This window comes from Sapajus apella, unplaced genomic scaffold (assembly GCF_009761245.1).
Source record: "Sapajus apella isolate SASKATOON/1434 unplaced genomic scaffold, GSC_monkey_1.0 scaffold146, whole genome shotgun sequence".
Classification (NCBI taxonomy): domain Eukaryota; kingdom Metazoa; phylum Chordata; class Mammalia; order Primates; family Cebidae; genus Sapajus; species Sapajus apella.
The window spans coordinates 2,782,483-2,795,776 of record NW_022437086.1 but is presented as its reverse complement, the minus strand read 5'-3'; the positions used below and the strand labels follow the sequence as shown (position 1 = coordinate 2,795,776).

At 46.2% G+C, this 13,294-nt stretch overlaps 1 protein-coding gene across 5 annotated transcripts in view; it reads right to left on the bottom strand.

The window, feature by feature from the left end:
• Positions 1 to 202: 202 nt before the first annotated feature.
• The window catches only part of CALN1 (calneuron 1), a 612,621-nt gene continuing 599,529 nt past the window's right edge, over positions 203 to 13,294 (bottom strand). For 4 of the 5 annotated variants that reach the window (XM_032264678.1, XM_032264679.1, XM_032264677.1 and 1 more), the window contains one exon: positions 203 to 3,735. In XM_032264678.1, the coding sequence (XP_032120569.1) occupies positions 3,608 to 3,735 (128 nt within the window). In that variant the 3' untranslated portion in view covers positions 203 to 3,607. The remainder of the gene's footprint in view (positions 3,736 to 13,294) is intronic. The other variant, XM_032264681.1, reaches the window with a different exon arrangement.

Sequence of the window (13,294 nt, the reverse complement as noted above, 5' to 3'; positions counted from 1 at the left end):
AGGAGGCGTTGTGAGTAGGGATGGAGAGATACCAGGGCTTCCAGGTAGCTCCTGTTCTCCTGAGTAAATAGAAGGACAAGTTCAAATGCAAGACAAAAAGGCAGAGAAACCACCCAGATTCTTTGAGAGGAACTGCCTCTCCCAGCAGGATACAGTTGAAGAGAGTCAGGTTGCACTCAGGCTGAATTGGAGTGTTATTTAAAATAATGTTACCTATTTTTGTGTGCCTTGGCAAACTCGGGGTGGAATGCAAGGGTTGCCATAGTAATATCCCTCTTTTTTTTTTTTTCCCCAGATCAGTCACGTGAGACCCATGCACATTCTGGAAGCCACTGCTAGTAGTTCCGACGCGATTCTGTTGGGGGGTTTGTTGGTATCTGAAGTGGTGGGGCACAGCTTCTTTGGGGATCAAGGGGGTCAGGGTCCATTTACCCTTCTCTCCTAAGGAGAATGCCTTCTTGATCATCACTTGTGTTTTCTGGGGCAGGGGGGAGGGCACCTGCTCTTGCAGCAAGAATGAGCCAAGCTGTGTTTGTCAATCACTCAGCCACCTCTCCGCTGGGCTGCCAAGGTCCCTGGTTCCTAAGTCTTATTAGTTGGAGGACAGAGCGAGGGGTGGGCTCTTCCCTCCCAGTTCCTACAGAAGTCACCTCCAGCTGCGGCTACATGGCATTTCTTGGGCATGGGAGACCAGGACCTTCTGGAACCTTTGGCCATGAACTTAAAGCCACCATGATGGGGACACTGACTGGCATGGAGGCCTGGCATAAAATTTGTGTGAACAGGGCTGGGAGTTGCTGCCTGACAAGGAAGCCTTGTCTGTACCCAAGACAGACTGTCCAGGCAAAGCAGCGAGGGTGAAAGTCATTGGGACCAACCCCGAGCTCCCGAAGTCTAAGGAATGCCTCTAGCTCAGCGCCATCTTCATGCACTGTCTTTCAGTCCCTGGGTGCCACGTGGAGGGTTACCAGGGTGGGAAGTTAACTCCTAGGCTGTCAGAATTCTGTCTTCCTTGTTGCCGTCTCTCTCTAGCAGTCCCCAGAGGAATGCATTCTCTTAGATTTTCCCCTGGGGAGGGTGGGCTTGCTTCCAGGTCACTGGGAACGAGAAGGGTCACCATTAGGGAAGGAATCCTGCAGGCTTTGTAGGAAACGGGATGATGGCGCCTCTCCAGAACTCCTTTTCCTACCCACTCCTGCACGGCAGCTAACCTTTCTGCCAATGGAATCTAACCCCCACCTCCTTTAGGGTGGCTGTTCTCCAGCAGGAGGGAGGAGAACTCGCAGAAAAGCCGCCTTTGAAGAAGTACTCATTGTCTGCCCTGAAGACCAGCCTCAGCTGTGGCATTTCAGTCCCCTCTCATGGGAAGGGGGCTTTGAAGAATCATCCCTGGGGTTTCTATCCAGTCTACTGAGGGTCCTGCACGCCTGTCCCCAGGAGGACGTGGTTTGGTGGTTCAGGGGTCAGAGAAACATAGGAAAGTATATCCCTTCCAGACTTGCTGTGCCCTCCCATCCAAGTCCAGTTGGGAGAGGGCAAACTCCCCAGGGCAGAGATTAAGGATGAAGTTGTTCAATGTTTCAGTGTTCTGCATTTGGACCTGTTCTAGTTCAGATTCCGATCCTAGGGACAGTGGTGAGTCAGCCAATGGGAGCGGCGGCAGGGCAGGCATGCAGTGTGCAGGCGGCAGGGCAGGCAACGGGGAAAGGCAGGGTGCTGCCTCCTTGGTCTGGCCTTGCTGGGCTGAACTCCAGGAAGTTTTGCAGAGGGACGGGCAATCCCCCAGGCTCTTGGGAGCTTACACCTGCTCCCTCCACCATACTATGGCTCTAACCCTAGTTTTACTTGTGCTCATCAGAAATATTCATACTCTCCCACAGAGGGAAAGTTTCTACAGCTGCCCCCAGGCTGTTGCTGGGAGCACTTGCAGAGGTGAATGAGAGAACTCTCATTGGAGACCTTGGGTGCTCCAAGTCTGAGAAGGCGGTAGGGGAAAGCTGAGCGAGAAGGCAGGCTTGAGAGGGAGATCGGGGGCACACAACACGCCAAAAACCCTGCCCGCTGCATTGAGACCAGAAGGCTTCTGGTGCTTCGATACTGGAAGAACGCGGGGAAGCATGTAGCTTTGGGATGTAATCAAAAGAAGTAGGAGCAAGGTAATTCCATTACAAAATAAAGACCTGAGCTTGGAGAAGTACAAAGGGGACTATTATATCTAGAGATTATTGGCTAATGTGACGACACAAGCTTGAATTGGTAGTAGTGGCCGACATCTAGGAAAGTCAGGAAATTACAGACTTGAAATGGTGTTGAAAACAGATCCTTGGATTCAGTTCCCTTCCGCAATGAAAATATTCTGCAGGCAGAAGTAAATGACCTGTCCTGCTGGCTAAACCAATACACATCTTTTCCCCTCACCTCCTGAAAATGAGTCAGTTTCAGAATCTGAAGGCCAGAAAAGCGTACGTCGAATACGGTAGTGTGATCTCTCCATCTTTCCATTTTGGATTGCATTTCTCTTTCTAGCTGGGGAAGACTAACTAACAAAGCAAACTCCAAGGTGAGGAAAGGGTAAGATGCACAAGGACCTTAACTTACAAAGGTCATCCGGCACGGAGACGTGGTGGGTCTCCATGACTCGGGATGGCGGGGTGTGGGTGTCGAAACCTCACCGCCAGTCCAAGTCCCCTCCTCCCCCAACCTGCCTCACCCCTGCCCCAAAGAAGCAGGGATGAGTGTGGGAGGGAGGACAAGCTTATAGTAGGTGTAAGCGATTAGGGAAGAATGACGTCACACACGAAGAAGCCAAATATACATGTCTGTCTGTGTTACGGAGATGCCCACAATGACGCTTCCTTTTTCTCTAATGGCAGCACAGGCGGCAAAGCTGGGAGAAAGGCTCTCTCTGCAGGTTCCAAAATGCTGGTGCAGGATGGGCTCTAGGAACAGAAAGCCAAGTGCCGACGGAAACAGAGAGCACCCCAGCTCTACCAATGGGAGTCCTCTAGAAAAGGCAGTAAGAACGGAAGCAGTGAGGGGTGCAGCTGAAGACCGCCAGGGGCTGCACCCCACTTAATGGCTTTCCCCTCATGCCTTGGGGGGTCTCCACTGGGTGGAGGAAGGAAGCCAGGTGAGATGGAAAGCCCCCTCTTCTGTGACAACCCAGAAGTCAGCCTCTTGGAACTGAGGGTGGGCCTCAGCAGAGTCTCCTGTTGGACCTTGGGTTGAAAGAATGGGGAGTGGAGGTGACTGTGTGTTCATGCCTCTCTCTTGCTCTATCATTGTACCTGGATGGCCGCTGGAATTCCGAGATGAAGATGAAGTTTTTCTCTAGAGTTATGACTGACGGTTGAAGCAATAATTCAGAAATCCTGGCTATTTATTGCATTAGAAAACAAAACCATTAAAGCACTGAAGACAGCCCTTTAGTGTCCCTGCCAAGGAGATGAAGCTGAAGTGCAACCCCAGTGGCACTTTACAGAATGGTACCATCGTCCGCATCCATCCATAGTCTGTGGGTCCGTGTCTGCTGTGTGGAGGAAGAGTCTGCCCGCAGGGCATGCACATGCGCGGTGAGCTGCAACGTGGTGTGGCTGGTGGGAGGCTGCTACTCCATGCCGCTCCGGAGTATCTGGTTGGCTGCAATCAGCATGACACTGATGATGAAGGCCATAGCAAAGGCGCATATGAGGCTCTTCCGGACGCAGGTCTGTCTGTTCTGCTTCTGGGAATGCACTGGTGGTGGGAGGAGCAGGTGTGGGGAGGGAAGAGGGGTTGGGAGAACAGAGAGGAGAGAAATGACACAGTGAGATAGGTTGCAACTCTTCCTCAACAGGCCAGCAGCGAGTCCTAAAGGATGAGACTGGTCAAATCAAGTTGACAGGCACTTATGGGACCGCAGCCATGGAGAATGAAGACTGAGTAATACAGTACACCTTCTGGTGAAAGGTATGAAATGAGAAAACTTCTATAACAAGAACCATGATGGATGTGATGTTCAGAGTAAGGCATAACTTTATTCTGTCCTGATAGAATAGAGCTAGAGTGACTTTCAGAGCCGGGAAACATGGGACATTCCAGGGGGAGCTTCATCAAAGGTGTGATCCAGTGATTGCTGTATCCATTTCTGCAGCTGATATGAACAGAGCAGAAATTCGGATGGTTCCCTTCACCTCTGTGATCAGCTGGGTGCAACTTACCTTTCCTGGATGTGTTCTTGGGTTCTGCTGGTTGAATCACTATAAGTGAATTCTTGCATTATTTCAGACACACAAACAGTGGTTCTAGAGTGGGGTCATTTGACAAGCAGCAGCGTACTGAGAGCTTTTTTTTTTTTTTTGGAAATGGTGTCTTGGTCTGTCTCCCAGGCCGGAGTGCAGCCATAGCTCACTGCAGCCTTAACTTCCTGGGCTCAAGCTGTCCTTCCACTTGAGCCTCCTGAGTAGCTGGAACTCCAAGTGTGTACCAGTGTGCCTGGCTAACTTTAAAAATTTTTCATTTTTGTCGAGACAGGGTCTCGCTGTGTTACCCAGGTTGGTCTCAAACTCCTGGGCTCAAGCCATCTCCTGCCTCTGGCTCCCAAAGTGCTGGGATTAGAGGCATGAGCTGCCATGTTTGGCCACTCGGAGATTTTACAAAATGCAGATTCTTGTCTGCATTCAGTGGCTCTTATGCCTGTAATCCCAGCACTTTGGGAGGCTGGGGCAGGCCGATTACCTGAGGTCAAGAGTTTGAGATCAGCCTGGCTGACATGGTGAAACCCCGTATCCACTAAAACTATAAAAATTAGCCAGGTATGGTGGCATACACCTGTAACTTCAGCCACTCAGCAGGCTGAGGCAGGAGAATCACTTGAACCCGAGAGGTGGAGGTTGCAGTGACCTGAGATCGTGCTACTGCACTCCACCCTGGGCAACAGAGTGAGACTCTGTCTCAAAAAAATAAATGCAGATTCTCGGCCAGCCCCCACCTCAGACCTGCTGAATCAGAGGCTGTGGGAGTGGAGCCCTCATCTGTGTTTAAGAAGCCCTCTGTGAGATCTTGGATGCTGCTGATGTTGGAGGAGTGGGGATTGCTTGCTCTGCGGGCAGCACCAGTGTGGAGACAGGGAGGCACCAAACCCTCTTAGACATGCCAGAGGCAGCGTGTCCTGCCTCCAGACACCACAGCTCCAAGGGGTTGACTTTGGGTCTAGGGGGTTCATTCTCTCAATCTTTCTGTTGCCCCAGGTATTGCACTCTTACTTTTATAAGGCCGTGAGAAACCGTGTGTAGGTCTCGGTCGAAGAGCATGAATTAGTGGATATTAATATGGGCCAGAAACAAGTAAATGGAAATGATAAGAAAAAGCATCGGCCTGTAATTGCAGCACTTTGGGAGGTCAAGGCAGGAGCATGACTTGAGACCAGGAGTTTGAGACCAGCTTGGATCACATAGGAATATCCCATCTCTACAAAAAATCCTAAAAAAAAATAGCTGGTGTCATGGTGCATGCCTATAGTCCCAGCTACTTGTGAGGTTGAGGCAGAAGGAGCACTTGAGCCCAAGAGCTTGAGGCTGCGGTGAGCTGTGGTCACACCACTGCACTCCAGCCTGGGCCGCAGAGAAGTGAGAAGAGAGAGAGAGGAAAGGAGGGAGGGAGGGAAATGAGCTGAGAAAAAGAAAGAGAGAGAGGGAGAGGGAGAGGGAGGGAGGAAGGAAAGGAAGGAAGGAAGGAAGAAAGAAAGAAAAGGGGCTTTGATGAAGTGCATCAGGGTTCCCAGACATTGCATTACCTGAGGGAAACAGCTCTGCGTGGACGTCAGAATGTCTTCCCTGTCTTCTTCCTTTCCTCTACGTTTTCTCCCTTGCCCTCTGTCCTCTGTCCCTAATTAGCTTATAGGAGACGCCTGTGTCCTGGAGGTCGGCAGGAGGCCACGTACTCCAGAGCAACTGGCTGAAACAGCAGCACCAGCGCCCGCTAAGAGTTTGACACAAATGACATTCTCAGCCCTGCTGCAGAATTACTGAATGGGACTCTGGGGTGGAGGTTGGGAATTTGTGTTTGAATAAGCTCTCCAAGTGATTAAGCAACTGTTAGACACCCACTCCAGGGTTTTTGATTCAGTAGGCCCAGGGTAGGATGGAGTTGCTGGGAGCAGGAGGTCGGTCTCTCTCTCTCTCTCTCTCTCTCTCTCTCTCTCTGTGAGTGTGTGTGTCTGTGTGTGTGTTGCTGGGGACACTAAACTGGAGGTGCGGAAGAAAAAAGCTCTTTACGTTCAGCTGTGAAAGAAAAAGGTTAAGGTGGTGTCCATATGCCTTAAATAATGTAAAAATCACTAAGGCTCAAGTACCTCCCTCCCTTGATGTTAAGTGGCTCATCCAAACTCCTGGAAATATTAATAACAGGAAAACAGTAGGAAGCTGGCCAAATTGCCAAAGGCAAACAGAACTTCCTCTGAGAGAAATGGTCCCTAGGGTTGTCAAAAGATCTCTAAAAATTGGATTGATCTTTTTTATGGCTGCATAGTACACCATGGTGTTTAGGTACCACATTTTCTTTTAAAAAAAATTATTTTTAATTGCATTTTAAGTCTTGGGGTACATGTGAAAAACGTGCAAGATTGTTGCATAGGTACACACATGGCAGTGTGATTTGCTGCCTTCCTCCCCATCACCTATATCTGGCATTTCTCCCCATGCTACCTCTCCGCAACTCCCCACCCCCCACTGTCCCTCCCCTATTTCCCCCCAACAGACCTCAGTGTGTGATGCTCCCCTTCCTATGTCCATGTGTTCTCATTGTTCAACACCCGCCTATGAGTGAGAACATGCAGTGTTTGATTTTCTGTTCTTGTGTCAGTTTGCTGAGAATGATGGTTTCCAGGTTCACCCATGTCCCTACAAAGGACACGAACTCATCATTTTTGATGGCTGCATAATATTCCATGGTGTATATGTGCCACATTTTCCCTATCCAGGCTATCATCGATGGGCATTTGGGTTGGTTCCAGGTCTTGCTATTGTAAACAGTGCCGCAGTGAACATTCATGTGCATGTGTCCTTATAGTAGAACGATTTATAATCCTTTGGATATATAGCCAGTAATGGGATTGCTGGGTCAAACAGAATTGCTATTTCTAGGTCCTTGAGGAATCGCCACACTGTATTCCACAATGGTTGAACTAATTTACACTCCCACCAACAGTGTAAAAGTGTTCCTATTTCTCCACATCCTCTCCAGCATCTGTTGTCTCCAGATTTTCTAATGATCACCATTCTAACTGGTGTGAGATGGTATCTCAATGTTGTTTTGATTTGCATTTCTCTAATGGCCAGTGAGGATGAGCATTTTTTCACGTTTATTGGCCTCATGTATGTCTTCTTTTCTAAAGCTTCTTTTCATATCCTTCACCCACTTTTGAGTGGGCTTATTTGTTTTTTTCTTGTAAATATGTTTTAGTTCTTTGTAGATTCTGGATATCAGCCCTTTGTCAGATGGGTAGATTGCAAAATTTTTTCCCATTCTGTTGGTTGCCGATTCACTCTAATGACTGTTTCTTTTGCCGTGCAGAAGCTGTGGAGTTTGCTTAGGTCCCATTTGTCTATTTTGGCTTTTGTTGCCAATGCTTTTGGTGTTTTGGTCATGAAGTCCTTGCCTATGCCTATGTCCTGAATGGTTTTGCCTAGATTTTCTTCTAGGGTTTTTTATGGTGTTAGGTCTTAGTTTTAAGTCTTTAATCCATCTGGAGTTAATTTTAGTGTAAGGTGTCAGGAAGGGGTCCAGTTTCTGCTTTCTGCACATGGCTAGCCAGTTTTCCCTATACCATTTATTAAACAGGGAATCCTTTCCCCATTGCTTGTTTTTGTCAGGTTTGTCAAAGATCAGATGGTTGTATATGTGTAGTGTTGCCTCCGAGGCCTCTGTTCTGTTCCATTGGTCTATATCTCTGTTTTGGTACCAGTACCATGCTGTTTTGATTGCTGTAGCCTTGTGGTATAGTTTGAAGTCCGGTAGTGTGATGCCCCCCGCTTTGTTCTTTTTGCTTAGAATTGAGTTGGCTATGTGGGCTCTCTTTGGTTCCATATGAAATTTAAGGTGTTTTTTTCCAGTTCTGTGAAGAAGGTCATTGGTAGCTTGATGGGGATAACGTTGAATCTGTAAATTACTTTGGGCAGTATGGCCATTTTCACAACATTGATTCTTCCTAACCATGAGCATGGAATGTTTCTCCATCTGTTTGTGTCCTCTCTTATTTTGTTGAGCAGTGGTTTGTAGTTCTCCTTGAAGAGGTCCTTTATGTTCCTTGTTAGTTGTATTCCTAGGTATTTTATTCGCTTTGTAGCAATTGTGAATGGCAGTTCATTCTTGATTTGGCTCTCTTTAAGTCTGTTATTGGTGTATAGGAATGCTTGTGATTTTTGCACACTGACTTTGTATCCTGAGACTTCGCAGAAGTTGCTTATCAGTTTCAGAAGATTTTTGGCTGAGACGATGGGGTCTTGTAAATATACAATCATGTCGTGTGCAAATAGAGACAGTTTGACTTCCTCCTTTCCTATTTGAATACACTTTATTTCTTTTTCTTGCCTGATTGCTCTGGCTAGAACTTCCAATACTTTATTGAATAGGAGTGGTGAGAGAGGGCATCCTTGTCTAGTGCCAGATTTCAAAGGGAGTGCTTTCAGTTTTTGCCCATTCAGTATGATATTGGCTGTTGGTTTGTCATAAATAGCTTTAATTATTTTGAGATACGTTCTGTCAATACCTATTTTACTGAGGGTTTTTAGCATAAGGGGCTGTTGGATTTTGTCAAAGGCCTTCTCTGCATCAATTGAGATAATCATCTGGTTTTTGTCTTTGGTTCTGTTTATGTGGTGAATTATGTTTATAGACTTGCGTATGTTGAACCAGCCTTGCATCCCTGGGATGAAGCCTACTTGATCGCGGTGGATAAGCTTTTTGATGTGCTGTTGCAATTGGCTTGTCAGTATTTTATTCAAGATTTTTGCATCTATGTTCGTCATGGATATTGGCCTGAAGTTTTCCTTTCTTGCTTAGTGTCTGCCGGGTTTTGGTATCAGGATGATGTTGGTCTCATAAAATGATTTGGGAAGGATTTCCTCTTTTTGGATTGTTTGGAATAGTTTCAGAAGGAATGGTACCAGCTCCTCTTTGTATGTCTGATAGAATTCAACTGTGGACCCATCTGGACCTGGGCTTTTTTGGGTGGTAGGCTCTTGATTGCTGCCTCAACTTCTGCCCTTGTTATTGGTCTATTCAGGGTTTCGACTTCTTCCTGGTTAAGGCTTGGGAGGATGCAAGTGTCCAGGAATTTATCCATTTCTTCCAGATTTACTAGCTTATATGCATAGAGTTGTTTGTAATAATCTCTGATGATGGTTTGTATTTCTGTGGAAACTGTGATGATATCCCCTTTCTCATTTTTTACTGCATCTATTTAATTCTTCTCTCTTTTCTTTTTTATTAATCTGGCTAGTGGTCTATTTTGTTGATCTTTTCAAAAAACCAGCTCTTGGATTTATTGATTTTTTTGAAGGGTTTTTTTTGTGTCTCTATCTCCTTCTGTTCTGCTCTGATCTTAGTTATTTCTTGTCTTCTGCTAGGTTTTGAGTTTTTTGATCTTGCTCCTCTAGCTCTTTCAATTTTGACAATAGGGTATTGATTTTAGATCTTTCCTTGCTTCTCATGTGGGCATTTATTACTACATATTTTCCTCTAGAGACTGCTTTACTGTGTCCCAGAGATTCTGGTATGTTGTGTCTTTGTTCTCATTGGTTTTGAAGAACATCTTTATTTCTGCCTTCATTTCATTGTTTATCCAGTCAACATTCAAGAGCCAGTTGTTCAGTTTCCATGAAGCTGTGCAGTTCTGATTTAGTTTCTGAATTCTGAGTTCTAACTTGATTGCACTGTGGTCCGAGAGACTGTTTGTTATGATTTCTGTTCTTTTGCATTTGCTGAGGAGTGATTTACTTCCAATCACGTGGTCAGTTTTAGAGTAGGTGTGATGTGGTGCAGAGAAGAATGTATATTCTGTGGATTTGTGGTGGAGAGTTCTCCAAATGTGTATTAGATTTGCTTGCTCCAGGCTTGAGTTCAAGCTCTGGATATCCTTGTTAATTTTCTGTCTCATTGATGTGTCTAATATCCACAATGGGGTGTTAAAGTCTCCTATTGTGTGGGAGTCTAAGTCTCTTTGTAAGTCAATAAGAACTTGCCTTATGTATCTGGGTGCTCCTGTATTGGGTGCGTATATATTTAGGATCATTTGCTCTTCTTGTTGCATTGATCCTTTTACCATATGTAATGTCCTTCTTTGTATCTTTTGATCTTTGTTGCTTTAAAGTCTAATTTATTAGAGATGAGAATTGCAACTCCTGCTTTTTTTTGCTTTCCATTTGCTTGGTAAATCTTCCTCCATCCCTTTATTTTGAGCCTTTGTGTATCTTTGCATGTGAGATGGGTTTCCTGGATACAGCACACAGGTGGGTTTTGGCTTTTTATCCAATTTGCCAGTCTGTGTCTTTTGACTGGGGCATTTAGCCCATTGACATTTAGGGTCAATATGGTTATGTGTGAATTTGATCCTGCCATTTTGATGCTAGCTGGCTGTTTTGCCCGATAGGTTATGCGGTTTCTTCATTGTGTTGATGCTCTTTACCATTTGGTTTGTTTTTGGAGTCACTGTTACTGGTTGTTCCTTTCTATGTTTAGTGCTTCTTTCAGGAGCCCTTGTAAAGCAGGCCTGGTGGTGATGAAATCTCTGAGTAATTGCTTGTTTGTAAGGATTTTATTTGTCCTTCACTTATGAAGCTTAGTTTGGCTGGATATGAAATTCTGGGTTGGAAGTTCTTTTCTTTAAGGATGTTGAATATTGGCCCCCACTCTCTTCTGGCTTGTAGGGTTTCTGCTCAGAGATCTGCTGTGAATCTGGTAGGCTTCCCTTTGTGGGTAGCCCGACCTTTCTCTCTGGCTGCCCTTAGCATTTTCTCCTTCATTTCAACCCTGGTGAATCTGACGATTATGTGCCTTGGGGTTGCTCTTCTTGAGGAATATCTTTGTGGTGTTCTCTGTATTTCCTGGACTTGAAGATTGGCCTGCCTTGCTAGGTTGGGGAAGTTTTCCTGGATAATATCCTGAAGAGTATTTTCCAGCTTGGATTCATTCTCTCCGTCATATTCAGGTACACCTATCAAATGTAGATTAGGTCTGTTCACATAGTCCCATATTTCTTGGAGACTTTGTTCATTCCTTTTTACCCTTTTTTCTCTAATCTTGCCTTCTTGTTTCATTTCATTGAATTGATCTTTAACCTCTGATATCCTTTCTTCTGCTTGGTCAATTTGGCTGTTGAAACTTGTGTATGCTTCGCAAAGTTCTCGTGTTGTGTTTTTCAGCTCCATCAATTCACTTATATTCCTAAGTTGTTTGCTCTCGTTAGCATTTCATCAAATCTTTTTTCAATGTTCTTAGTTTGTTTGCATTGGGTTACAACATGTTCTTTTAGCTCAGTGAAGTTTCTTATTACCCACCTTCTGATGCCTGATTCTGTTAATTCATCATGCTCATTCGTCGTCTTTGTAGTTGTTGATTTTTAGATTGGGTCTCTGAGTGGACGTCCAGTTTGCTGATGATGAAGTTATTTCCTTCTGTTTCTTAGTTTTCCTTCTAACAGTCTGGCCCCTCTGCTGTAGGACTGCTGAGGTCCACTCCAGGCCCTGTTTGCCTGGGGATCACCTGCAGTGGCTGCAGAACAGTAAGGGTTGCTGCCAGTTTCTTCTGCTATCTTTGTCCCTGAAGGATACCTGCCCAATGTCAGTCTGAGCTCTCTATGAGGGGACTCTTTGGATATGCAGGGCTCAGGGAGCTTCTTGAGGAGAAAGTCTGTCCTTTATAGGAGCTCAAGTGCTGAGTTGTGAGCTCTGTTGTTCATTCAGAGCTGCTGGGCAGGTATGTTTAAGTCTGCTGCAGCAGAACTCATAAACGGGGTTTTTTTTTTTTTTTTTTTTTCTCCAGGTGCCCTGTCTCGGGGAGTTAGGGCTTTCTTTACAAGTTTCTGTTGTGCTTCTGCCTTTTTTCAGGCCTGCCCTGCCCAGCAAGGAGGCAGCCTAGTCACTGTCTGCCTGCAGAGGTTTCGCTGAGCTGCTATGGGCTCCCCCTAGCTGCCGTGTGAACTTCCCTGCAGTCCTGTTTATACAGGTGTAGTTAGAACAGCCTCAGCAATGGCGGCCCATCTCTGTAATGGTGGACTCTCTCTGTAATGGTGGGCTGCTTTGGTAATGGCGGGCTGCCTCAGCAATGGTGGACTACCTCCTTAGTGGGGGACTGCCTCAATAATGGCGGACACCCCTGCCCCACAGAGCTGGCCCATCCTGGGTTCAGCTGTGCTTGCTGTGAAACTCTCAATCCAGAGTGTTTCAGATTGCTGTTTTTTTTGTGTGTGTTTGGGGGAGTGGGACCAGCTGTGCCTGATCACTGGCTCCTTGCCTCAGACCCCCCTTTTTTGTTCAGTTGAACGGGTGACTCTGTCTCCCAGGTGTTCCAGTCACCTATTGAAAAGGCGCCCGGATCTGTGTGATTTCCCATGCGGTGACCCACTGCGCCGGCTGAAACAACCGTGCTGAGATTCCTGGTACTTTTTTTTTTGTCTGGGAATGTCCTGGCCCGGCCCCCTGTTTCAGTCCCCTTTTTTTATCAGTTGAATGGGCGACTCTGTCTCTCAGGAGCCCCAGTCACCAGCTAAAATGGCACCCGGACCCGGGTACCACATTTTCTTTATCCAATCTACCACTGATGGCCATTTAGGTTGATTTCTTGTCTTTGGTAGTATGAATGGTGGTGCAACCAACATACACATGCATGTGTCCTTAAGGTGGAACAATTTATATTCCCTTGGGTATATACCCAATAATGCGATTGCTGGGTCGAATGGTAGTTCTCTTTTTTCCTCTTTGAGGAATCGCCACACTGCTTTCCACATCCTTTGCAGGAACATGGATGGAGCTGGAGGTCATCATCATTAGCAAACTAATGTAGGAATAGAAATCCAAATACCACATGTTCTCACTTACAAGTGGGAGCTGGAGGATGAGAACACATGGATGCAAAGAGGGGAACAACACACACCATGCCCTATTTGAGGATGGGGGGTGAGAGAAGCAGAAAACAATAACTGTTGGATTCCAGGCTTAGTGCCTGGGTGATGAAATAATCTGTAGAACAAACTCCCATGGCATGAGTTTACTATAGAACAAACCTGTGCATGTACCCCCGAACCTAAAATAAAAGTTAA